General features: G+C 43.7%; 1 protein-coding gene across 1 annotated transcript in view; it reads right to left on the bottom strand.

The window, feature by feature from the left end:
- Positions 1 to 232: 232 nt before the first annotated feature.
- Positions 233 to 27760, bottom strand: part of MRPS18A (mitochondrial ribosomal protein S18A) — a 317122-nt gene continuing 289594 nt past the window's right edge. Inside the window, exon 6 of the mRNA XM_069608774.1 lies at positions 233 to 986. Coding sequence (XP_069464875.1) covers positions 842 to 986 — 145 coding nt within the window. The 3' untranslated portion in view covers positions 233 to 841. The remainder of the gene's footprint in view (positions 987 to 27760) is intronic.

The following is a 27760-nucleotide window of genomic DNA, read 5'->3' as shown; positions in this document are numbered from 1 at the left end:
GAAAGGCTGCCAACGGGGACACTATTATTCCAAATGAGATGAAATCTCGAGAACCTCAGGGGTTGCTCATTACGCTTTTGTTGAGAAATGTGCTTTGCGTTATGGTGGAGCCTCACGACTCCAGCCCTTTCGTGTAAGGGGCCAAAGAGACCCTGCTTGGGGCCAGCTTTCTCTCATTAAACTACCGATATTGCAGGAAGCAACGTTTTTTAGTAAACCAGGCTACGCCAAATCATGCACACAAAGGTTTTCCAACTTTTTATTGAATTATTGTGAAACCACAATGGCGCCTACGCCAAGTTACAAGGTCAAAGGGCAAGAACATGAGCTATGGAGTGAGATGATGAACAGTGCCGAAAACAATGGGGCATTCAAGAGATTGCAAGGCCTATCCCAGCCTCTGAGGGCTTCACATCGCAGTATAACAGAGGTACGGGGTATGCATGCGCAGCACAACAATGGCCGACGCGCGGTAGTAAAGGCGACTAGTTGTAAATTCATTCAAAAAGGTCATTAAGCAGATATGGCGGGCCGCCTAGCAGGGGGTAACAGACACATTTTGGAAACAATACATCAGGAGGCAATTACAGGACATGGGTTTGTCCTCCTTCAGCCGCCACCAGCATATCCGAACTCCAACGTTGGGATTCATAGTAAAATTGGCCATGCCAAGTCTCTCTGAGAAGTATTGTGTACGTAGACAGCCACCCGCCTTGATGGGCGGCACAGACAGCTGGGTATTACTCTAGCTTCAAGAGCGAGCCAACATATTGGTACTTTTAAAGCTTCCCCAACCGCAGGCAGAGATACTGATGAAAGGCGACGGGCTCGTCGACGCCCATCACTGTTTGAGGAAGAGGTGCTTCTTTCCATAGTTGATGTTGTCCTTCAGAACGGGATCTCCTACGGGCATTCGCACTTTGTTCCACTTCAACCCTTTTTTATAAATGGGCTTTACAGAGTCCACCGACCACCTCGTGAGATATCTAAGGAAAAAAGAAACACACAAAGGTAAGGCAGAGAAGGAAAAATAATGCAGCGTCCCGATTCAGTTGAGTGAAATGCCCCAAGGACTACTAGGCAGTCGGCATACAAGCCAGATGCTAACAGTTTCACCAGTTAAGAAAATAGCTTAGTAAATAACACATACAACAGCAATTATGGTTGGGGTTGCTTGCAAGCCGCAGCAAGACTCCTGCAATCCACTGTATGTAGGTTGCTAGCCTGACTTGACATCGCCCAGAGAATGCAGGGGTTCACTTGACTTGTGATCTTAGGAAACGAGGGCACATCACAGAGGGGGGTGGCATTAAGGTTACCGGGGTCTTGAGGTTTCAACGCCTTCATGCACCTGCCTCACTGTAGTTAAGACTGGCACTCTCAGTTTCCCGAGGGTGCCAGGGTTTGATCTCCAGTGAGGGGAATGAGCACCATAAACCTTTGCTACCATGCGGATCTATCATTTTTAAGAGACGTTCGGATACTTCCACCAAATAACCCTAAAAACTCTACTCTAATGGCCCGACAACGCGTGGCCAAAGGGCCCAGAGATCTGTTAGAGTAGTTTTCTTTATACTAGGGTTTCAGTCCTACAACCAATTTGTATTATAAAAAGACTTTCTTCAGCACAGACCAGCCCCAGCGGCCATCAGAGCACGTTCCATTTTATTATATGAATTTGATAGGGCGAGCTACATTTCTCTGAGACTTCCAATTTTACAGCTCCCCATAAGCAAAAGTAGGCAATACCCTGCTAAATCTCCTTCATAGCCTTTAAGTGAGGAGTTTACACATTTATAACAGGAGATTGTGATCTACTGTTCATGTTATTGGCGATGTTCGCATCACACCCGGGTAGGGTGAGCGAAGGAATACAGGGTAAAATGGGACTTTCTGTATCTAGGAAGGAATGTGGCTGTTGGCACCCACAATTCCACCATTTCACGCTCCAGTGGAGTGCTCAAAGTCTTTATGGATGATCACTGAGCAGTTGGTGGTTGGTGGATGAGATCCGATTCACTTGTGCAATAGCACAATTACTTTTTAGGCCTCTGCAGAATGGAAGGACGTCTTCTAGGCTATGGGAAAGGGGCCATGAGTGCCACTGGATTGAGCCTTGTGCGGGTAAGTTTCTGGTTTATTATTGAAGCTCTAATATTGGACTGACTGGATGGCTTCTAGGTTTAAAGATGCCATCCCTGGTCTGCTGGTCATGATGTCGAGGCTGATGGCCTAGGCAAGTTATTACTGTGAAGTGGCTGCAGGGGGGCTGACATAGCATTGCTTACTAGGATGATCTGGGCAGCAGAGCTCTGAGCGGTCCAACATAGATTAAGGGGCTTTGCTCAGCGTCCTCTATAGAAGCCCAGGCAGGACAATGCTACTGCAAGGACAAGGCAATCTGCTGTGCGCCTGGAAAGCGGATGAAGGATTCCGGCTCAGGAGACACAGGTGTTGAGATACAGGTCTGGTAAGTGGAGCTGAGCAAGTCCACGAGCGATCTAAGGTTTTTCACTTTCAGGGCTGGTTGAGACTGGCAACACGCCGAGCTTTGATCAAACTATGAGTTCCTACTCTGGCGTTTGTGTCGTTATCTTTGTCTTGCCAGAGTGCCATTCTATGGGGGCTGGAGGCCCCAACCCCCAGGGGCAGGTAGCCGTGCATTCTTCATGATCTTCTCCCTTGAGCGGGGCTCCCTCTGTCACCCATAAGCAGCGCTTCAGGAGGCTCGCGTCAGCGACATGGGAGCATTTAATTTACAAGCTCTGTGCAGAAAGAACCCAACCCTCACATCCACTGACAAGCTGTCTAATTGAGTATATAGGTCCTCCTGCGATTCACAGAAATCGTTCTGTTAGGGTGTGTATTGTGACAAAGAGCAGAGAGCCCAGTTTGCAGTACTTGCCAGAAAGGTTAATGGTTGAAACACTATCACTGACATATTTCAAATACTCATTTCTGTGGCCATTCACAAGTTCTACAAATACGCTTTTCTTTTATCCAAATCGCCAGGATTGGGTCCCTTGAGGAGTGTTGGGGCTCTGCCCCTCCCTCAGCACTGACTTTCGCCACTCGACTCACATGATTGGGGGAGCAGGGGTGCTCAGGACATTTTTTTCAATTACCAGCACCAGTCATTTGTCTTTTATAATGCACCAATCACTACCATAGTTGTCTTAAGCGCCTCACATTGTCCGGGCAGTCGAAACTGTGACCGCACCAAGGGTGGCAGCCAGACAGTGGGCTGTGCAGTGAAAGGTAAACTGGACTAGGAGAATGGGAAAATCAAGTTTCAGTTCCTGGGAAGGAGAAACTCCACAGTGGTCTGTGGAGTGAAAGGTAAACTGGACTAGGAGAATGGGAAAATCAAGTTTCAGTTCCTGGGAAGGAGAAACTCCACAGTGGTCTGTGGAGTGAAAGGTAAACTGGACTAGGAGAATGGGAAAATCAAGTTTCAGTTCCTGGGAAAGAGAAACTCAAAAGGTCTCTGCTGGAAAGAATGTTTAACAGTCCAATCACAATGCACGTTTACTTCATGCTGCACCACTCACTCCCACGCCACCATCTGTTCCCTTAGTGGCGAAATGCCAACCGAAGCCCAAATATGTGAACCTCTCCATGCACCGTCCAATGGACATGTGCTTAGGGTTCTAAAGCCCATGGGTGGAGGGGCGGTGCACACTTGCTCTAGTCTGCCCCATTGGCTGCCGTGGTCTCCATTCTGTACGGACACGGATGCCATCAGAGGAGGGTTTGGCACACACTCAAGATGGTGGGTGCACCTGTCCCAATCCGCTGCCGGCAGCCAGTTCATCCTTTATGGGGAAAGGCATCAGTGGGAACACAGCAATGTGGCTCGAGAGCAGGGCTTTAAGTGGGATAAGGAATCACAGGGGGTGGTGTGGGGATGGGGAGGGCAATCCCAAGTACCTAAGGAACCTTGCAAAAACGGGGGTCCTATGCAATTAAATGAGGGGCCCAACAGATTAAATCAGTGGCTTAACGGACGCGGCCGAGTCTTCATACCTGGAATGAAGAGTAGAATCGGTTTTAAAATATGGCTACATGCATCAATGTGCTACATGCATCAATGTGCTACATACATCACTGTGCTACATGCATCAATGTGCGGTCAAAAAAGTGACTAAAATAAATATATTCAAATAGGAAATTGAAATCAAATAGGCCAATACACGTTCCAATCCCTCATTCCTTTTGAAGGAAATTCAGGATTTCTGTGTGTTCATTTAATTAATGAAAACACTAATTTATGTCGCAAAAATATAAAACGATGTATATTATAATTTCCCATCCTTTCAGAGTTAGAAAACAATAGAATTATGAAATGTTTAACCGATGACGCAATTCAAAACTTTGACAATGACATCGAGTGGTGAAGAGGAGCACCGTCCTTCATCGCCCTTTTCATTTGCAAGTAATCAGTTCGGGGTGCCCCGGCAGTGCCCAGGCCAAAGGGCAATATTTGAAGGCAGCTGGGCTTGAGCCCCAGTTAGCTACTTGTCACTTGCATTTATGTATAAGTTATGTTAATCGGCTTTTATGTACCAAACGACAAGCACAGTAGGTTCAGAGCACCAAGGCTTATCCGTGGAGTGCAGGGCTTTAAGTGGGTAAGAAATCGAGGGGGGCCTCATTTGGGGGTGTGGCTTGTAGGGGGCGTGGCATAGAAATATACATATTTCTATGTTTAGAAAAGATGGCTTGCAAAGTACACAAACCATAGTAAGGTACGCACACAGATATATAACATTTATATATATTTGTGTGCATACCTTACGGTTTGCCTAGTTTTCAGGGCATTTTCTTAAAACATTTTGGCTTTATAAAAGATGGCTATGAAAATACACAATTCAAGGCATCTTTTATAAAGCTTTGACTACGAACACAATTGTCCGTCGGCAAAGCTTTATAAAAGATGGCTTGAATTGTGTACTTTTCAAGCCATCTTTCATAAACCTCTAAAATGTCGAGGAATCCCCAGGTTCGCAGAGGGTTAAAGACGCCTCGGCTACCTGGGGAAACAAAGGAAAAGTAACTGCCTCTGATGACCCCTCGCGCAAGGGATCACCAGAGGCAGTTACTATGACTGACAGAAGTGCCAGCCAGGCACAGCATCGCTGTGGTTGGCTGCCACTTCTGTCAGCTAGTCTGACTTTATGGTAGGCGCATGCGGCCGCGGCGGGATAATGCATCCTGCCAATGTTGCGTGCGGTGGGCCGGTGGGGGAGGGGCCGGCCCCAGCAGGCCCCAGCCCTCTTAAAGCACTGGTGGAGTGACGTGTACTGGCCCCTGTCAGGGTATAGAGAATGAAGTCTGCTGGAAGAAAGAAAGAAAACGAGGGAGGAGAAAACAAGAGGACGAGCAAACAGGAAATAGATTCCACAAACACAAAGAGGGAGGGAGGGATGGATGCAGCGGTGGAAGAATAGTGGGAGATGGCATGGGTACATGTCAGTTCTGTAAGGTATCTCATAGCTCTGCAAAAGAGAGGAGGGGATGTGTCCTTAAGTGTTATGATAATTGGGCAGTGACAAACATTAATAAAGTAACCTGTTGCCCACCTATCGGTATGCATCTCCTTCCAGCAACCTCTCAAACTGAAAAAGCTCACAGGGAGGGAGCGTGGCCGGTTAAAGGACCAAGTATGGCTGAGATTAGGATCATTCTGGCAAGGAGGAATGCTGGACTACACTCACTCCAAGAGGTCTGGGGATGTGGTGTGCCAATGGCAGTGAGGGACAGGCAGGCATACCTAGCAAGGTAGCATGTAAGAGACGGTCCATGCTGGGGACCTACCATTCTGATCCACTCCCCAACCTCCTACATTCATTTGCAGTAAGATAGCACCAATACCGGGCTTATTTATTGTGCTTTCGTTTTCTCAACTGTTCACAATTACTCATACAACAAAAACACAATAGATATAAAATATACAATGCTCCACCTTGAGAAAAAAATGATTAGAAAAAAAATTCAAAGAAATACCCTTACACACAATTGTATGTACCCATGTTCAAGAACCAGGTATACCTCAATCCATATATTCAAATTCATTAGCTCATCTTCATACCTCAATTCATTGTTTTGATTAGATCTCCTTTATAAATCTCACTCCAGTTATCGATAGGGACAACGATTTACCTGCTCATATCCTATTACACAAGGAGGCAACATTGTAAAGGCCTACATCTGCCAAAAAGTGGTCAAAACATTAACATCTTAAGTTCTGATACATTCTTGGATCAGATGTTTCCAAGTTTCCTTGTATGGTGATTACTCTCAAAGTATTGCGTTCTATAGTTTTCTCATTTTACAAAAAGTATAGGTTTGCTGCTTAGAATTCTCACCATTCTGTATGCTCTCAATCACCCCAATAAGCAGCATCTTTAATCGAAATCTCAAGATCACCTGCCTAGACCCGGCATTGGGGAATTTGACCAGAAGGTGGTAGAAAGCCTGTCTCTTCCCAGTAGTAGACAAGTCAAGATAAGTGAATAAGTGCCAAGTAGAGATTTTGTCATAATCTAAGCAGAGTCCCACAATTTGTTTCGATTTCTTTTGGGGCTTGCCAAGATATCTGCCATGGAAGCAGGCATAGAGGATATTTGGTAAGTCCTGAACCAATTTAGCTCACTGCCAATTGCTTTGGCAAGAATGTTATTCAGAACCTCATAAATGGAATTCTTAGGTGGTTCTGATAACTTATAATGAATTTCGTTGCACATGGGCCTGGAGTGACATCAGATCCAAGTCATAGTCTATCGCAGTGAAAGATGTAGAATTCGTCAGATTAAGGACTTTCTTCCATAAGATTTCTTTCAAGACCTTTCATTTATGCTAATACCCTAGGCTCCAAATTCCCAGGCCAGAACATATATACTTTACCATTGTAAAACTATCGGAGGAATCCGAGAGTATTGATAATATCTCCATTTGTCACGCTTCATCTGTGCTGCAAAGGATACCATTTTGGGCTTTAGTAGACCCAAGTTCCTTCTAGTATAAAACTGAAAACCCAAACAGGTCATGTGACTAGTCAACTCAAGGGTATTATCTTTAATCTTCCATTTCTTTTAAAACTATTTGTTTTGGTTATTTCAACCGTACTAAATTACAAGAAAATAGAAAAACAAACTTTGTTAAAAGCTCTTACATTTAAGTAAAAACCATTTCATTTCACACCTAATCCAAAATGTATAAAACCTTTAAAATCTATCACTTAAAATCTCACATCTATTTAAACTAATTTTCCTTAAGAACATATACAATTCAGCTAATCAGGCCAATTTCTCCAAAACGTTTACAGATGCTATTCAAAGGTATTTGTTCTGCATTATTTTTGCCCACATTTCTTTTTGCAAGAGCAGTGTGAATTCTTTAAAGAATTTGTAAAAAACAATCTTTTCTTAACTGTCACCAGGCTGGTCAAGCAACAAAGATTTTCAAGGTTTTCAATAGAAGATAACTCATTACAAAATCGACATTGACGCAACATTTTATTGTTTTTCATTCTCGAATCAATGACCGTTTTTGTGGGCCATAAATCCAATCGCATTCGCAGCAAGGCACTACAATAATTGGGATTAGGGAATTTCAACGCCTTTGGACCAAATTTACCAACCTTCACGATTACGTATTTTTGACAACAGGTCCACAACCTGGCCCATTCGGATCGATATAATTAATCTTTAGCACAGTCAGGATTTTCTATCAGAAGGTTTTCTTGAATATCTGCTTTCACCATGATCCACACATTATGATTTTTCCAGAATTTAAAGTAGTTACCATGATTGGTCAATACAGCAGAAGCAATTAAGGGAATTAGCGTTGATTTAAAGTGTCGCTGCATTAAACATTACCTATACAACACCAATGGTTGCCCTTCTACTGCTGTTTGAAGTGATGCTAACCCCAGTTCAAATTGAATCACTTAATTGGAATACCTTTCGAAATACCCAAAATGGGTTTCCAATATATATCCCTTCCAAGTAATCCCACTTAGGTTGATTGCTAGGCAGTTTTGATTGCATCACATATGTGACTACAGGGACTACTTTTTGTAGATAAAAGGTTAACATTGATTTTCTGGAGAATTTCCCCAAATGATTTTGTATTATTTTTGCCTGCGATGTTAAATTGAACATTGTATGCTTAATTTCTTCATTATATGGAATGTCCCCGCTCTCATTGATAAGGCCTAAGTAACAGAATTATTTAATTATTCCCAAACTCTCACTGGCCATGTGCCATTTATATTTCCGTATTTGCATCTTTTTGCTATGCGAAAGGACTAGAATATTCGATTTAGCGCCGTTTACTGTCAGTAGGTTCTTTGTAGCATATGCTTGTAATGCATCTAGTTTTCTTTGCAGACCGATTGGTGTTTGGTCGATTATAGCTTGATCGTCCGCGTAGAGCAGATGTGAGATTTTTGTTTCGCCTATTTTTGGTGCAAAGGAGCGTGGTGCATCCAAGGAAATGTTTATGTCGTGAACATAAAAATTCAAAAGTGTTGAGGCCAATGTGCAACCCTGTTTTAGGCCACGAAAAGTCGGAAAGACCACTGTCAGCAGCCCTTCTTTATTCAGCCTTACTCGCACTGAAGTGTCACTGTGTAGGTGTTGAATCAGATATAGGAGGTCCGCAGGACAATTAGCTTTTTTCAGTTTTGCCCACAGCAAATTTCTGGAGAATGAGCCAAAGACATGCTTAAAATCAATAAACACTAAATATATATATTTTGTTTCTGGCTCATGGCTTGATGTTTAAGAGCAGTTAGCGTTATTAGATTTACAGCCGTTCCCAGATCGGCTCGAAAGCTGGTTTGAAAAATATCTAGTTTTAGGCGAAACTCTTTCCTGGGATATCAAGGAGAGCAATAGGACGATGGTTGACCGGATCGTTCCTATTGCCCTTCTTGAATAACGGGATAATAATGGACGTTATCCACGACTCTGGAATGTGCCCCGTTACAATTACTTTTTGGATGGTCAGGTACAATAGGAGCACTCCTGTTTATTGGCCTTCAGCATCACATTTGCCAACCCATCCGGCCCAGGAGCCCTAGACAAACTCAATTTATTTATTAACATCATGAAGTCATGTTTGTCAAAAGTAAATGTCCTTAGATCAGTGAGCTCAATATCTGCTGTTTGACTGTTCTCACCAGGTATTGCAAATACTGTTGTAGAATGTGCCATCCATGTCGCAGCACTAATAGTATTCAGAGCTGTAAATGAGGGAGCCTCACGTTGGATTGTTTTCAATAGTCTTCAAATTTGTGAACTAGATTTGGCAGCAATTGCTGCCAACATCTGTTCACCAGCTAGTTGTCGCTAACTCTTTATGATGACGCAATCAGTTTTTAAATTTGGTGCGGTTATTGTTTAATAAAAGAGTCATGTTGGAAGGTTTATTAGTTCGTTTAATCCACCGTACAAGGAGTTTACTTTCAATTTTCAAATCCGGGACATAGGGATCAAATAGATGTTTTTGAATTATTTGCACTGAGAAACCCTTCTTTTGGACTTGACGAAATAACTGTAGGGTATCCGTATATGTCAGGTGCTCTGTGTAATCCACCTGATAGAGATCAAATCGGGCTTCCCTCAATTTTGCCAGAATGGAGGGGTATCATTTGATTCTATTTCTTCCATGGACCTCTATAAGATGTTTGTCATATTTATCATCTTGCTTTGTTACTAAGGTCCAGGTGCTCTCAAGCATATCATGATCGCTAGCTATTGTCGGCAGAACAGCAAAATCTACCACCCTCGCGAGGGCCTGTTCTGATATAAATGCGTAGTCTAGAATTGCCATGGAGGCATCTCTTGACCATGTACCCTTCGGAGGCATGTCTCTTTGCGAAATGCCATTTAGCATTTTGAAATTCCTCTCTTGCATTAAGTTTAACCATAATTTGGCACGCCTCGACAACTTATTGTCTACGATTATAGACATATTGATTTCATTATTTTGAGCAATTTCGTACAACATGTTCGTTACTAACCGAATGAAATGCAAATCAGTTACCATTGCCGGGTTCCAATACAAATTCAGTATTGCTGTCTGAACACTTATCTACATCTCTAGATGTTAATTTGGTCAATTGAATGAATGGGTGGGGTGAAGCCCATGCTGTCAGTGTATTGTTTAAATTTAATTTGGCTGCTGTCAATAAGCCTACTGATGGTCTGCCTTTATCATGATGGATTGCGGGTATCCATACTAATTTATAATTCAACAAAGGTAGCAGGCGCCCCTCTCTCGGAAGAACAAGGCATGATAACCTGTTCAGTGGTCGCTAACCACATTGAGATCCCGCAGACATCTGCTTTTTGCTCACTGTACCTTTCACAGATGTGAAATATCCATTTGCATATCAGTCTTTGTCCTGCCCACATGGGCAGTCCAGCACCGAAATGCTATGGCAATTCCTCTCTGAACAAGAGTACTAACAGCAACCCCATACACGTGTTTCAGCCTTGTTGGGCATCCTCAGTGAGGTGAAGCTGAGCCTTTCTAAGCACAGTGAGCAGGGAGTCCACATCTGGTTGCCCCCAGGTAACCTAAGGTGACCAAACCCAAGTTCCTTCAAAGAATTCAACAAAGGTAGCAGGCGCCCCTCTCTCGGAAGAACAAGGCATGATAACCTGTTCAGTGGTTAACCACATTGAGAGTTCGCAGCCATCTGCTTTTTGCTCACTGTACCTTTCACAGATGGGAAATATGCATTTGCATATCAGTCTTTGTCCCGCCCACATGGGCAGTCCAGCACCGAAATGCTATGGCAATTCCTCTCTGAACAAGAGTACCAACAGTAACCCATGGCAGTGTTGGTTCCGATAACAACCAGGTTTCTTGGAACAAAATGATAATCATGTAAGGTGTTTTCTCCTGTAGATTTTAGTAAACGTTTGAACCCCCTTGTGTTTAGCCTTTTTATTTTGAACAATCTTGCTGTATCTACTACCTGCCAATTTCTATTCGAATTATGTGGTTAATTAATGGCCTTCGCTAACCAAGCCCATTCAATTGATCTGGCCGAATGTTGTGCGGTTTCAAAGTACACATTTCGGGACAACTGCCCTTTATCACCAATGTAGCTGCTCAAAGTTACTCTGTTGACATTGATTACGCTTGTTACTACTATATATATCATTAGCTGAGCTTTTTTCTTTAGACTCAATTGAAAGCCTACTTCATGTAGGTTTTCATTTTCATTCCAAATTACTTCTTTAATGACCAGCGAAGGCACAGACAAAGAGACTCTGTCCATTTCTTACTATGGTGAAAGCAGATCCTCTGTATGTCACGTGACCTAATCAGTTTTGGTAAGGTTTTGAAGACAGCCATAAGCGTTCTATTGGGGAAAGGGATCCCTCCTATGACGATCTTCATTTAATCTTCCATTTAAATTTAGGGAGCAGTCGTATCCTCGATAATGTCAACAATTTTATTTTGCTATTCATTTCAAGCTCATTTTCAACCATGTTATCAGCAAATGTTAGCAGGTGCTGAAGGCCAACGGGAGTTTGATCAATAAGAATGATATCATCCGCATAGGAGAGCCATGTTATTTCCATATTCCCCAATTCGGGTGGAAAATTGCTGAGGTCCATGAATGCGCTTCCCAAATCTGACACAAAGATTGAACAGGCAGGGCGCTAACACCTGCGTCAGACCTAGTCATGATTCCATTAGACAACACACCATGACGATTGATGTACGTGTCACTATTCAGTGCTATTAGAACCTTTCGCAGCCCCTCTGCAATACCCCATATTTCCAATTTCCTCCAAAGCAGGGATCCGTTGACACAGTTGAAGGCTGATCTTAGCCAATTGTCGCAAGATATATTCACATATATTTCCCCCCTCGAAACTTGTCGGCTAGCGAGTATAACGCCATTGAACTTTGTTCCTAAAGGTCATCTAAAGCTGGTTTGATTTTATTTTTTAAATGTTCTTATTGGTACAGGACCATTCAAGCAAATCTCTCAACATGATCAACACAAATATCTTACTACTGATATCAAGCAACGTGATTGGTGGTTAGTTGATAGAGATGGTCCGTCCCCCTTTCTTAGCACCACATATGCCATGTACCAAGAGTCAGGGATGTTATTCCGAGCCACACATTCTGTGAATAGGTTCAATAAGATCTCTGTCCATAATGAAGGAGCTTTTTTAAGCACATAATTTGTTAGGCCATCAGGGCTGCTGGACATGAACATTTCAGATGCATGATTAGGGTTTCAATGCTGGACTGGAACATTTCAGGTGCATGATTAGGGTTTCAATGCTGGACATGAACATTTCAGATGCATGATTAGGGTTTCAATGCTGGACATGAACATTTCAGATGCATGATTAGGGTTTCAATGCTGGACATGAACATTTCAGATGCATGATTAGGGTTTCAATGCTGGACTGGAATATTTCAGATGCATGATTAGGGTTTCAATGCTGGAATGGAACATTTCAGATGCATGATTAGGGTTTCAATGCTGGACTGGAACATTTCAGATGCATGATTAGGGTTTCAATGCTGGACTGGAATATTTCAGATGCACGATTAGGGTTTCAATGCTGGACTGGAACATTTCAGATGCATGATTAGGGTTTCAATGCTGGACTGGAATATTTCAGATGCATGATTAGGGTTTCAATGCTGGACATGAAAATTTCAGGTGCACGATTAGGGTTTCAATGCTGGACTGGAATATTTCAGGTGCACGATTAGGGTTTCAATGCTGGACTGGAACATTTCAGGTGCACGATTAGGGTTTCAATGCCGGACTGGAACATTTCAGGTGCACGATTAGGGTTTCAATGCCGGACTGGAACATTTCAGGTGCACAATTAGGGTTTCAAATCCGGACTGGAACATTTCAGGTGCACGATTAGGGTTTCAATGCTGGACTGGAATATTTCAGATGCATGATTAGGGTTTCAATGCTGGACTGGAATATTTCAGGTGAATGATTAGGGTTTCAATGCTGGACTGGAACATTTCAGGGTGAATGATTAGGGTTTCAATGCTGGACTGGAATATTTCAGGTGAATGATTAGGGTTTCAATGCTGGACTGGAATATTTCAGGTGAATGATTAGGGTTTCAATGCTGGACTGGAATATTTCAGGTGAATGATTAGGGTTTCAATGCTGGACTGGAATATTTCAGGTGAATGATTAGGGTTTCAATGCTGGACTGGAATATTTCAGGTGAATGATTAGGGTTTCAATGCTGGACTGGAATATTTCAGGTGAATGATTAGGGTTTCAATGCTGGACTGGAATATTTCAGGTGAATGATTAGGGTTTCAATGCTGGACTGGAATATTTCAGGTGAATGATTAGGGTTTCAATGCTGGACTGGAATATTTCAGGTGAATGATTAGGGTTTCAATGCTGGACTGGAATATTTCAGGTGAATGATTAGGGTTTCAATGCTGGACTGGAATATTTCAGGTGAATGATTAGGGTTTCAATGCTGGACTGGAATATTTCAGATGCATGATTAGGGTTTCAATGCTGGACTGGAATATTTCAGATGCATGATTAGGGTTTCAATGCTGGACTGGAATATTTCAGATGCATGATTAGGGTTTCAATGCTGGACTGGAATATTTCAGGTGAATGATTAGGGTTTCAATGCTGGACTGGAATATTTCAGGGTGAATGATTAGGGTTTCAATGCTGGACTGGAATATTTCAGATGCATGATTGGGGTTTCAATGCTGGACTGGAATATTTCAGGTGAATGATTAGGGTTTCAATGCTGGACTGGAATATTTCAGATGCATGATTAGGGTTTCAATGCTGGACTGGAATATTTCAGGTGAATGATTAGGGTTTCAATGCTGGACTGGAATATTTCAGATGCATGATTAGGGTTTCAATGCTGGACTGGAATATTTCAGATGCATGATTAGGGTTTCAATGCTGGACTGGAATATTTCAGGGTGAATGATTAGGGTTTCAATGCTGGACTGGAATATTTCAGATGCATGATTGGGGTTTCAATGCTGGACTGGAATATTTCAGGTGAATGATTAGGGTTTCAATAGTTTCTCTATTTATGCTGATCTCCCACCTAACAAGAGTATAATCTAGATGGTTTAATTACATCCTTTTTGATTTTCCATTGATATGGGAAAAATTATGTCTCTACTGATGCTCACTTATGTTAATTAGCTGGGAGACTTGTCTTAATTGAAATTGGTCAGTCAATGACCAGAACTCCACCTTGTTTTTAATAAGAATGTGTTCCATGACTGAACTGCCTGCGAGTAACATTTTATACTTCTGCTGTCAAAGCCATATTTTATCATTCTTTTTTAACAGAATGGTTTTTACTCTGTACTGTTCTCCAGCTAGATCAGAACTTTGGAGATTGAGACCTAGTCTTAATTCGCTCCCCCTCACCCTTACTTCATGGTCAGTTAAATGTATTCTAGCCCCCTCCGAAAAAAGTGGTATCTTGTATAAATGTATCAGAGAGCAAGAGCCATCGACTGAGACATTTCCAGTGTGTTCAAGTTTCACACAAGGTGTTTAAAGTTAGCATTTACTTTATCAATTACTTTTTTCCACACTTGAGTCCCGTTTGAAGAGACCATCATGTGCAGACTGTTAATGATTTGAGGAGGCAAACTCAGTTCCATATAAATCTCTAGCCAGTTATGATCACTGGCCATTGTCCTGATTATTTTAAAGGCGCATCACTGCTCTAAGAACTCTATAATTATTGAAAGGTAATCTATATAGGAATATGAATCGCCACGTTTTGCAGAAATGTTCCCATGCAAGCGCCTCTTCTGTTGAGGATTTATATGGGCCATTTCTATGTCTGGCCACTGGACACGAAGAAGAAAAGATTCCTGGATGAAATCTGCCTCCCAAACCCGCCGATAAACGATCGGACCACAGTTGGCCTCTGCATGCCATTCGTAAATCCTTACTGAGAGAAAAACAAACTCATTCAAGCGGGCAGTAAAAATCTGAAGATGGCCACCAAGGGTGAAGCTTAGGGAGAGGACTGTCATTGGATGGGGCAGTATGACCCAGAGGTCAGCAATTGGTTTAGAGGAGAAATACAGTTTTAAAGTGAAAGCAAAAGCTTTTTCTTTCAGGGTTCGTCAGGGATGGTGAATTATTTAGTCAGTGCGCTCTTCCCATCTCAATTCAATTACGGATTAGAAGATTGATAATTCTAGGGCTAGTTTTTGGTCAACTAGATGGGGACCTTAGCTGCATGGCTCCATAGAGACTGGTATCCACCAACCAGTTGATGAGAACATAGGGTTCTATGTGGGTTCTATGTGAGCCTTTGCACCTAATTTGTTGTTTTTATTACTGTTATCTACTAAATAAACCAGTATACGTATTTCAGTTCAGATTATCCTAAACAGCATTCATTTTAGATATACATTCTTTCCATGTTTTAACAGTCTATGATGCTGAGTGTATGGGTTCGTTATGGTTCTTTGGGTGCAAGGTAAGATCCTACTCGTAGGATGTTCTAGTTCTGGTATTATCATTATGCCTCTGGAGGGGCCTTGATATGTGGAACCCTCCTTGATTGTTTATGTGATTGGCCCCTTATCTGTTGCTTGTTAGTTTTGTTCTTACTCCTAGGTCTGGTTATTTAATTCTCTCAGTCGTTGCGGTTGGGGTTCCTTCAGAACTGAAGGAATCCCACCTGTAACGACAGAGAATGAAATGACCAGACCTAACAAGCAACCAACAAGGGACCAATCACAAACAATCATGAATGCTGTTTAGACTAAACCGACAAACTTTAGAAAACAATTTTTCATTGTTGAATGAACTGTACTATTTGTGCCTTGAAAAAGCCCGAGCAAGGGCGAAACGTATGCACGCGCTTCCTAGCGGAGTTTGTTGGCACAATCGTATAACTACTGAAATGTTTATATGAACACTTTTCTAGAATTGTGAATTAATCAAGGATAATCTGAAGAACTGAAATACGTATACTGTATTTTCTTTTGCCCAGGATTCCCAGCCTGACAACAGGGAATATTCAGGAGCATGTGAATCCACGCCAGACTCCATTGCTGGAGTACCGCACCTACAGCATTCTTCCAAAAATGTCATCACGCACCCTAGCAGTATTCCGGGAATTGAGAAACTGAGGTCTTCTTGCTTCTTAAAACTTAGCAACTCAAAACAGTTTTGTTTTCACCAGAGAATCCTCCTCTTCCCATCCTTTCCTGGCTGAATGAAGTGGAGGTCCCATGTCCTCTTTCTTCACTCCCCCCCCCTAAGCTAAATCTCTTGCTTTTGTGCCTCATATTAACTTGGTGAAATCTGTTCATTTTATCTTACTTGTTTTAAAAATCTGCACCGCTGATTGTGCGACTACCTTGTTCTGTTTCTTGCTAAAGCCATCTTCCTCCACTCATTGGGGCACACCTTTGCACACCATTTGTTGTTATAATTCTGCTAACGGGGGCTGTGTTCTTAGCTCTCATAACATGGACTGGTTTGTCAGAATTGTATTTCTTTGTCTATAGGAAACCTGCAAATGTGTTATACTCAATCACTCTCAATACAAAAGAATGTCAATAATGTCTAAGGCCCCACAGTTGTGTGTCTCGCTGAAGGGCATACTCAGCTCTTCGTCTAAACCCTCAAATACTTCTGAAGCTACCCTCAAATACTTCTGAAGCTATCTTGCACAACAAGCTAATCATCCAACCTTTCCTTCCCCAGTCCTCTCCAGCAACACAGAATCATCCTCGGGGAGTCTGAAATGCCCTTCCCTCCTCTTCAGGAGCCATCTCCATTGGCAAGATTATAAATCGGGCCATAGGGGAGGTGCTAAGAGCCCTCTATCCTACTCAAGGCAATTATTTGTCAGTTGTCTCACTAGCGGACCGCTGTATGGTATGACAAATACCTCGGAGAAACCCTCCAAGAGAACCTTACCTGCGCCCTTGTTGTGTTACTAATTCAACAGTGCTCATAAAGCTTCCAGTATTATCGGGGATTGCACTTAGCTAAATGTTGTGTGTTCTGAACCTTTTGACAAGTTAGATTTGTTTGGGCTGTTCCTTGGGCTCTGATGCAGTGGGTCTGGGTTTCCACTCAAAATGGTGGAACCGGTGGTCTCCTCTGCGCTTGCTACATGCATGTAGGTACCTGAACCCTGTGTTGGAGGAGCATGTTCCCCTTTTCATATTTTCAGCCGATTGGACAACTTTTCACCTTTGAGGAGGTGGGACGGGGCGGCTCTGAACAGCCTGTCCCTTAACAAAAAAGGACCATTTAACTCCTACTGACACTGATGTTGGTTCTTTGGGCAAAAGGAGGAGGTTGTAAAAGAGGGGGTGGCAGACTGCACTGAAATTCTCTGGCAGCAATCTTGAGAATATACCCATAGACATTCCTCATTGTCCAAGCTCGTTGACAGCCATGTCCGCATTTTTAATCTGAAACTCTCAATATAACTATACACCTCTCCCGCATTGCTTTTACACCTCATGAATTCTTTGCTCGTATGTAATTAATGCTGCTGCATCCCCCAGGCACTTCTCAGGCTTTATTGCTGTACAGTTAAACTATATAGTTAGTTGTTTTATATCCCTTTCTGTTCAGATGGATTTCTGAACGATCAGAAGGCCAGCCTAGTTTCCTGGAACAGGGTAACCTTCTGGACAAGCCAGACCAATCAAGGTAGCATTGGCGGCGGTCAAGACTAGGTCTCAGGAGTGGTGAGCGAGGAGGGATGAGAGCGATTGAAAGCCCACCATGAGCACACACAGTAAACATTACAAATTACTCTCAGTCAGGTGTATATATAAAAAATACATATACATTTATTAAAGGCCTTTAAATGAAACACAAAGCAAATATCAGCAGTAATAACTAAACCAACACAATGCTACTATGAAACATAACCAATGGCCTAGAGGAATTGTGCACAGTAAGGGTCCACAACCTGTGAAGAAAGGGAGCAAACAGTGCAAATAACGTTTAGGCAGTCCTTCACTTATCAAACCCTAACCAAGAGGTAGTCCAGACTCTACGATGAGTGGAGCCTTGTGCTCAACAGTACTTTCGGTGCTGATGCACGCGATCGTACCGTTGGGCCAAAACGGGGTCTCTTACAGGGGCTGTAGCAGCTCAGGAAGGCGGGTGAGGCAGTGAAGAATAAGTTCCCACTAGTCGAGCAGGGTCTCCTCAAAGGGGCAGAACAAGAGTTGGGAATAGCTTGGTTGCACAGGCTACCTCGATAAAGAAGTGTGGCACTCAGGGGACACTTGTTCGTAAAAACGGGTGGATGCGCCAGGGGCCACCTATAAGGGTTGCAAGTACTCACCGACCCTCGGCCCACTCCGGACCAAACTTCGGCAGTGGAGTCCACTTGGGATGCGGGTTCAAATCCTGCAGTTGGGCGGTTCTCCGCTCCTAATGAAGGGATCAGGCCAATTCCGCAGCAGCAGGTCTGAGGGCACAGGTGGGCACAGCAGTAAGGCACCCTCGATGTTCGTCAACACTGCTGGGCGACACAGCGACTGCGTATGCTGGAGTTCAGGCGTACTCTCCTAATTCCAGACCTAGGAATGCTAGGTTTACGAAACTCGGCGGGAGTGCGCCTTATACCCAGAGCTTACAGTCTCTTAATGCTCAAGTGTCCACTCATGACGACGGCAGTTCCAGGGCAAAGGTCCTGTGCAAGCTGGTCAGTTCCCTGGGTGGTCCAGTAACACTTCCGAAAAAGTTACGTCGGAGGTGCCGACAATAGTTAGTTCTACTATTACAATGGGCCGAAGCGCCTTTACAGACCTTCTAGGTTTCAACAGAAACAGGGGGTCCAACGGGACGACAGCGGGCTCAGGGTACCAAACCTTGCAGCGGGTCACCAGCGATTCCTCGGCTCTGCTTCTTGGTTTCAGGATACTTGGCGCCTATCCTTAGTTCGAAAAGAACTCAAGAGATGGCCCTGGTATGGGAGCAAGGGGCCTTCTCTTATCCAGAATCTCCTTTGGGCCATAACGAAGAGGACCCAATGAGAGATCTGCTCACATACAGCCATCCCAGACGTGGACCAATCACGGACCACGGTGGTCCCAGTCATTCGCAGCACACCAGATATCCTGGCACCCAGGATGTGTATTGGAACTAGACAGTCCGTCCCACATCCTGGGGGCATGCACACAAGTTTGTTTATTTTTTAAAGCGCAAAAAAAGACCCAGCCCTCAGGCATCTGGGCGCTGTTCATACATGAGTGAAATTATACATACAGGCATTAGGCATGATAAAGCATACATATATACATATAAACAGTAATAATCATATCCAGTAATACAGAATTTACAAATGTACATACGGGCAATAATAAAAACATTATCTAGTTTTACATATATACACAATGGGCTGTATATGTACAGCGAATTTAGGCATCCCTGGGGAGGGCTTGTTCTCTCAACCATATTTTTGCCTTTTTGCGGAAGGGTAGGAATGCCGGTTCCTCCCTCAGGGCAGTGGGTAGAGCATTCCATTTTGTAGCTGCTAAGACAAAAAACTATTCCCTCCTGCGCGTTGTTGCTTAAAGCGAAAGATAATGACACAGTGTGCTTGGGCTGATCTAGAGGGTCTGGTGGTGGAGTTCTGTTAATGTTGTTGGAGAAGTAGGTAGGTGCTTCGTTGGATAAGCATTTATGTATAAAGGATAGTGTTTTAAGATCGATTCTTTGCTTAATGTTGAGCCAGTGTATGTCTTGTCTAGCTGCGGACATGTGTTGGTTCCTTGGTAAATTTAGAGCTGCTCTGACTGCGTTATTTTGCAAGACTTGCAATTTCTTGAGGTTGTATTGGGATGTGCCGAGATATAATGTGTTGCAATAGTCAAGCTTTGATAGTACTAATGCTCTGGCTAGTGTGATGCAGTTCGGTGTTGTGAGGTATGGGCCGCAAGCCGTAATAAGTTTGCATGTGTGGGCTGTAGATGACGCCATAGCATTGATTTGTCTATTTAGTGTTAGTGCCGAATCGATGTAGAACCCAGTGTTTTCACTGCTTTAGCAACTTTGATTAAGTTACCATCTATGATGAATGAGTTGAAGATAGATCCTAGTTTGTTGAGTTTGGATTGGGATCCTAGAAGGTGTAACTCCGTCTTTTCGTCATTTAAACACAATCCATGTGTCGCCATCCAGGCTTATATTATGCTATAGATATTATTAAGGGTCTTACTGTCTGTAATGTGATCACCAATGATAGGTACAAGTATCGGGGTGTCGTCTGCATAGTTCGTATATAAGACTCCCAGGTCATCAAGTCCATCAAAAAGAGGCTTGGTGAACACATTATAGAGAGTGGGGGATACGCAAGATCCATGGGGATCCCCACACGTGACTGGAGTAGGTAGGGCAGATGCTGTGGGTGCAAAGACCCTCATAGATCTGTTATTGAGAAAGGATTTGATACAGGCATTGGCTTGGTCAGAAAAGTAAGCAGCCAATAAGTGTTTGCAGAGGATGTCATGGAGGAGAAGCAGTGCTACTTTTCCCTTGTCCTTCATCGCTTGGATTTGGGTTTTTAAAATCGATGAATGCTGTTTCTGTCCCATGTTTGGGCCTGAAACCCGACTGCCTAAGTCCTAGTAGGCGCTGACACTGATGGATGATATTCACCAAACTTAACAGATATTCATATTTGCAAGTAAGCTGCCCTATCTAGAATTTTTAATAAGAAGGGCACCGTTGTGATAGGCCTATAGTTGGATGGGTTAGATGGGTCTGAAGTTGGTTTCTTTAACAGTACCCAAGCATCCTTTAAATTGGTGGGTACTGTATTTGATTTAAAGGAGGCATTGATGAAGTTTGTGATGAAGGGGGCTAGCTCTTTGGTAGCTTCCTTAATAAGAGGTGCTGGGCAGGAGCCACGGTGCTGGGGATTCCAGCTCTTTCAGAATGTTGAATAAATCTTTAGTGCTGGATTTGGCATTGGTGATGCGTTCATTAAAATTATCTTTTTTCGCTTGGATAGTTGCTAGTTTGTAATTAATGGAGGCTGCGGTAAAGGTGTCCTTATTGATGGTTGAGGGATTATTCTTCCAGTGTGATTCAGCAGTCCTTTTCATTTTCCTAAGATTTTTTAGGTGTGGTGTGGAGTGTACCAATTGTTAAGGTGAGCACAGGGTTTGGCTTTTCGCAGTTTGAGTGGTGCTATAGTGTTGATTGCCCTAGTCATTGTCTCGCTGTACAGGCCAACTAGGACTGATGGGTCTGAGTGTATTTCTATGGTATGTGTGATGGGTTTTAGTAATGGTATGAGATTCTCTAGGGTTAGATTGCGCTTATTTCTTGTCATCATGGCTGGTGCAAGGGTGAGTGCTATCAGTTTCTCGGGAAATTTGATGGAGAAAGAGATTAGGTGGTGGTCTGTCTAGGCACAGGGTGTGTTGGAGAATAGGTCAACGTTACAATTTAGGTCTGCTAGCCAGTCTAGTAGTGTTCTTCCTTTTGAGTGGGTGGGGTTGTGTATTCTGTGGGTAAACCCTAGTTCTGTGATGGTGTCCTTGAGAGCATTCGGTTTTAGGTTATTAGGATCAGAGAGTCCTAGATTGAAATCACCCAGGATGACGACTTGGGATTTATTTTTCGTATTTGATGATAGAAGATGAGCTATGTCACTTTCAAAGGAGGATGTTGGGCCGGGTGGTTGGTAGACCAGGTGTATCATGATGGTGGTTGTGGGGGTTGTAGGCAGTTTTACAGAGAAAAGTTCTGCTGATAGTATTTAATGATTGATTGTTGTTCTAAGGCCGAGGGATGTTTTGTATATGAAGGCTATACCGCCTCCTTTGGAGTTATTGGATGTGTTGGTCTCTCTATCCACTCGGATGATTGAGTACTTATCCGGGATGGCTAAGGCTAGAGCGGGGCCAGATGCTGAGTGAAGCCTCAAGGCACAAGGCATGCAGAGGACCGCGAAAGCTTCGGTTTACGCGGGGAGCTCCATGACCAAAAAAGGGTTTTACTGGGCCTGCTCAACCTGTGGAAGGTAAAGGGGTAAAGGGACAAGATGGTCAAAGGACAAACCGAAGGACCTCGAGGAGTGGCCATTTTGGGGCCAAGCCATTGTCCTGGGACAACCGCAGTAAACGTGGTATGACCACAAGAAAGGGTTAAAAAAAATAAATATGAAAAATAACAGCTGCCCCCCTGCTCTGTCCAAGGCATATATGTACTTCTACCAAATAATCCTTGGGGGTGTCTAGGGCCTGATAAATGAAAGGAAGACCCCAGGGCACGGTACTCATTCCAATTTCTGGAAACACGGAAGTGGCATTGATTAACAAAAACTACCTTCATACAAACCTGGATGGCCATTCAGAGCCTTTGCCTCAGTGAGGATAAGACGGAGCTCTTACTCATTGGGTTAATTTATAAACTTAAACTCAAAAACGTATACAACTCCATAATTGATGCACTAAAAATTACAGTCTCGAAAGAAGTCAAAACCTCAGGCTTTTATTTGGACTCTGCCCTGAACTTGAACAAACAAGTGAATGCTACGGCCTCTGCTACCAGCTACATATGTAAACTTATTTATTCCTGCAAACCATTCCTCTCCAAAGATGGCTGCATCACACTAGGTTGAGCCCTCATTTTGTCGAAGCTAGATTATTGCAATGTTCTATACATCAGCACCAGTAAATACAATATCAGCAAACTGCAAATCTTCCAGAACGCCGCCTTAAGAATTGTGTTAAGCATCCCAAGAACACAGCACATTTCAAACACTAGGCATTTCTCAAAATGGCTTTCCATCAAAAACAGAATAAAGCTTAAATCCTTAAACCTCACTTAGAAATGCTTGACCAATAAAGCGCCGAAATACTTAGTGGACAAATTCACTAAACACACCTTAGAACGCTAATCAGACCTGCGCAGACCAACAGCCTCAGGATCCCAAAATGTAAACTTAAGTAAGCAGGAGGGAGCTGTTTCACAGTCATGGCATCTCAGCTGTGGAACTCCATGTCGGACTCCTTAAGGGCAACCCCCTCCTTTCAAACATTCAGGAAAGATGCTAAGTCGTGGCTGTTCTCTCTTGATCACTAAGCCGGCCTCACACACTAGTAAGATTTCAGAACCTGAATAGCACCTGATAGACCCGCCCACTTAAAGATCTTAAAGGCACTCGCACTCTTTCTATGATAACTTTGCTTCTCAGGCCTCTGCTATGTATACTCAGTGATGTAAATATCTTGTGAATATCCTGTACGTTTTTATGTCTTCACTTATAACCTGCGATGTTAATTGTTATTGCCTATGACCTTTGATCTATGATGGAGACCTATTACCCATGACGCTAACAATTGCCACTGCCTATGACATTTTTTGACCCATTATGTTACTATCACCTACTGTGCATCTTGACCTGCTTTAAATGACTGTAACCTGCGGTTAACGATTGTAACCTGTAACTTGTTATGCGCCCAGATACCTTAGGGTTCGGAGCGCCATATAAATGAATAAACAAACAAACAGTAAGGGACTGTGTGGACTGTTAACATGATGCTAAAAACTAGCAAGAAAGTGAAAGACTAAGGCAAACAGTCTCCCAGTACTGACTGTCTTTATAGGCATGTCAGTTTCCCCATAAGAAAGTGAGCGAAAACCCAGCGGAGTACAGCATAAGATTGGGCTCCACAGGCAAAAGTCACGCTAGGATAGTAAGACGACAGCAAAAAGTTGGGGGTACACAAATGGAGGGAAAATTACACATAAATTGAATATTTTTTCCTAACACTTTCCTTTATCGCCCTCTTGCTTTTTTGTCCTCCTCCTTTTTGGCACCCTCAAATAAGTCCATCATGCTGATATCAGAGTAAAGAAGAAAATGGAAATAAATTCTTTATTCAATATAGGTTCCTTAATAGCTAAAGGGATGTGCGATCATTGTTGCTAACTGTGGCTTGGATTCATCCCATTGGAAGTGGCCGTTATTGTTTTAGTCACCTGTGGCAATGCTCCTCCACTCCGATTACTCTACAAGTCACCAGTTGCTTTTGTAGTTACTGCAGTCATCCCCATTACCTCAGCATAACCCCATGCAACTTAGCCGCAATTGGGTGGATCTACGTTCAAAAACCGAATACAAAAAGCTTGAATTACAAAATTGCAAAGCCCACTTGTTCGCATTTGTGTAATTAAAGCTTTTCAGGTTTCGGTTGTTTGTCTCCCCGCTGTGCATCTAATGTATGCGGGAGACACCCCCACAACCTCTGCAGCCCATAATATTGAACTAGGGGAGTGGGAGACATCCCCACAACCCTCCCCGTTCAGTAATATGGGATTCAAGCTTTTATACCAGGCCGAATGAGCACTAAGTGTGCATTCAACCTTTTTTCCCTTCTATTTTGGGGTAAACCCCAATTGGGTTGCATTGCTGTCAAGCATCTTTAGGGAATGTGCTTTCAGCAGAGAGAAGGAACAAGTTACTTACCTGTAACTCCTGTTCTCCAGCATTGGTATCTTTCATGGATTCACATGCTCTTGAATATTCGTCAGGCTGAGAATCCTCTAACATCAAAGCACTTTACATTTTTAAACTGCTTGTCGCTTTAGTGCTCTATCTCAGTCATTTTGGGTCATAATGTCCACAGTCAATTAGACGGGTCTCCTCAGCTCCACCCCTGGTGACCATCTTCAGATTTGGCAGTGCACGTAATGTAGCAGTAAGAACCAAGAAGAGGCAGTGAGGGGTAGGAGGGAGTGCGTATGTGAATCTTCATGGATTCAAATGCTCTTGAATGAGATTATTCAGCAGTACATAATCACAACCAAAATGGGCGGAGACCTAGCTCAACAGACGTAACCAACTCACGTCTCGAACACTCGTCTCATGTGAACAGGTTGCCAAGCACTGCTTGGCCAACTCGAGAATCCTCCTCAGGTGTTTGGTGGGTTCCATGTAATAATGTCCCCTCAAAAATATCGCTATGCAAAAAAAAAAAAACACGCTGAAACACTGTCGTTTTTTGTGGGGACATCATTACATGGAACATGCGGAGGACACCCCTGTAACCCCAAACCCTTTTTTATGGGGGAGCGGGGGACACCACCGCAACCCCCGCTGCCCCTGTCTCTATTTATATGGTCACCTATATAATATCGCCACAACCTTTTCCCGGCGATATTATATACGGTGACCATATGTATAGGGATATTACCTGATACCGCTTGGTGGTAGGGCTGATACTCTTCTATCATAGTGCCGGGCATTCCTTACGGCCAGAACCAGACAAGCTGTGGCCGGTTCTGTCAACTACTCTCTTCCGCCTTACTCCACCATACTACCCTTCAACCCCATCAATGCCACCTATGGTGGTCAGGCAATATTTCCCATTTGTTTTAAATTCAGTCAAGCCTTTTGACATCATCTAATATTTCCAGCTATTAGTCCAAGCTCCGGTATGGTCCTGTACGACCGGTAGCAAAACAGCGTGTTACATTAGCAAAGGAAGTTGCTGGGAGTTTATTTCCTGTATTGTTTTAAATTGCTTCTGGTCTAAATACTGGCTGCATTTGCAGCACATGCAGAGTATATTGTTTTTAGAAAAGCACTAGTGCCGCTAAAGATAGGAGTCCTTCTTCCATCCCTGTCACGGATACGCACACACGACTTCCCAACTGGCATTTACGTGCAGCGGGCAAGCTGAATGCACGCAAAAGGCAACCATGTCTGTGCTCGTGCAGTCTACAGATGGGCGAACGGATGGCTTTAGCACAGAAGTGCCAGTAATTCATAAAGATCGTTCCGTTTACCATCAGACACTTTTTGCCTCAGCTCCCCCTTCTACCATACAACCTACGGGTTTTTTCTGATCATTCTCCCTCTCCGATCTCCCCGCCTCAAGAGCTGGTAAAAGGTGTGCTGTGTAATTCTCGGTCTTTGCCCACACTGGCAGTGTAATGATTTACTTAGTGATTGCTCTCCCGACTTTGCATTTGTCACGAAAACGTTGTTCTGTGAGTCTTCAGGTTCAGCAATGGGGCAGATATTGGCCACCCCCTCGCCCCCCAGATTATAACATCGTGCATGCTGTTTGGGTCACCAAGCCCCTGGGGGTGGAGTGGCAGTTACTTATAGGAATCAATCTGCAGGTAGCATTATTCCATTAAACCACTCCATCTTGCGGTCCCGCCTGGCCAGAAGAGGGCTCTCAGGAACCGTCCTGGCCTGGTTGGCTTCCTTTGTCGGGATGTGGTCAGTCACTTTCTCTCCCTCTGTTCCACTCCCAGTCTCACACTCTTTCCTGTTGTGTTCCGCAATGCTCTGCCCGGTCCCCTATGCTATTCAACCTTTACATTCAGTCATTAGTTGCTCTCATCTGCTCCTGTGGCTTCATATGTTACGCATATGCAGGCAACACCCAAATTCTGGTACAGTTAGACCTTGACCAAACTGAGGCATCGTCGTGACTGTGCAAGTGTCTGTCGGCTTTGAAGAGTTGGACGGACAGCAACTCGCTTAAACTGAACAGGGACAATACAGAGCTGAGGATGGTGGGCTCTCCTGGGACCTTGCTGTGGACCCCAGCGTTTTGCCCATTAGTCCAGTCCTGGGTGTTATTCCCTCCCCGGTCACGTCGGTCAAAAACCTAGGAGTTGTGCTGTCATCTTTGTCAATGACTGGGCAAGTTCGCTCGGTCTGTAAGACCAGCTTCTATCTGTTAAAGCTACTTCGCAAGATCATGCCCTTTCTCAGAGGACTTGTGTCCTCAGGTGGTGGGTTCATTAATCTCTAGCTTCAACTATTGCAATGCCCTCTATCTGACGCAACCTAAGGGCTTGATTTAGCGGCTTCAGCGATTGCAGAATATGGTGGCCAGAGTGGCAATGGGATCGCCATATGGCGCCCATAGTAGTCCAGCGATTTGGGCACTTCACTGGCTCCCGGTGGCAAAAATAATTAAGTTCAAAGCCCTGTGCCTTGTACACCGGGCATATTATGGGATTGGGGACGAATTTCGTGAGGACAAGTTTCAGCCATACATCCCCTTGAGGTCCTTACGATCAGAAGCGGCAAATCTGGTAATTATTCCAAAATTGCAGCCTAGTTGGGTGGGTTTTTTAAGTCGCGACCGCAACGTGCAATCTAACAAATCCACAGTTCCGGCACGTGCTTAAAACCATGCTTTTCTAGACATGTAGTCAACGGCCCGAGCGGAGGGTCCTAGCGCTAAGGTGCCCTTGTGGTGGACGCATACTCTATAAACGTCTGTAGCATATCATGGTTTAAAGATTGAAGCGCTCTTTTCTCGTTTTACTATTTCTTCCCATCTAACAGTATATAGTTTGGTGCTCCATCGACACCCAGGGAGTGATTCTATGGAAGCCTTTGTGGAATTGGTAGCTGAACATCGTCTCCGCTACCCTAATCTTTGGATAATGGGGGATATTAACTAGAAGGATAATGATCCTGCTGACTTGGAGGCAATGAGGTTTTTGGAGGCCATGGAGGAGCTTGCTCTCCTCCAACTTTGTGTCAGGTCCCACCCACACTATCATTTTTGCCTCTAGTACAGACATTATGGTTAACTCCGTGTTGCCTTTATGCTGGTCTGACCATTGCCTTATTTCTTTCTCTTGGAAGTTGGCCAGACCAGTTGGGGCTGGTAAAGCAAGCAGCTGGGTCACAGTTGGTGTGGGCAATCTAAATCTTGGCTTAATGACCGCCTTTTTGCTCTCAGT

The sequence above is a fragment of the Ambystoma mexicanum genome, chromosome 4q (genome assembly GCF_040938575.1).
Source record: "Ambystoma mexicanum isolate Mex_15411 chromosome 4q, UKY_AmexF1_1, whole genome shotgun sequence".
NCBI classification, from domain to species: domain Eukaryota; kingdom Metazoa; phylum Chordata; class Amphibia; order Caudata; family Ambystomatidae; genus Ambystoma; species Ambystoma mexicanum.
This window is presented reverse-complemented; position numbering and strand designations above follow the sequence as displayed.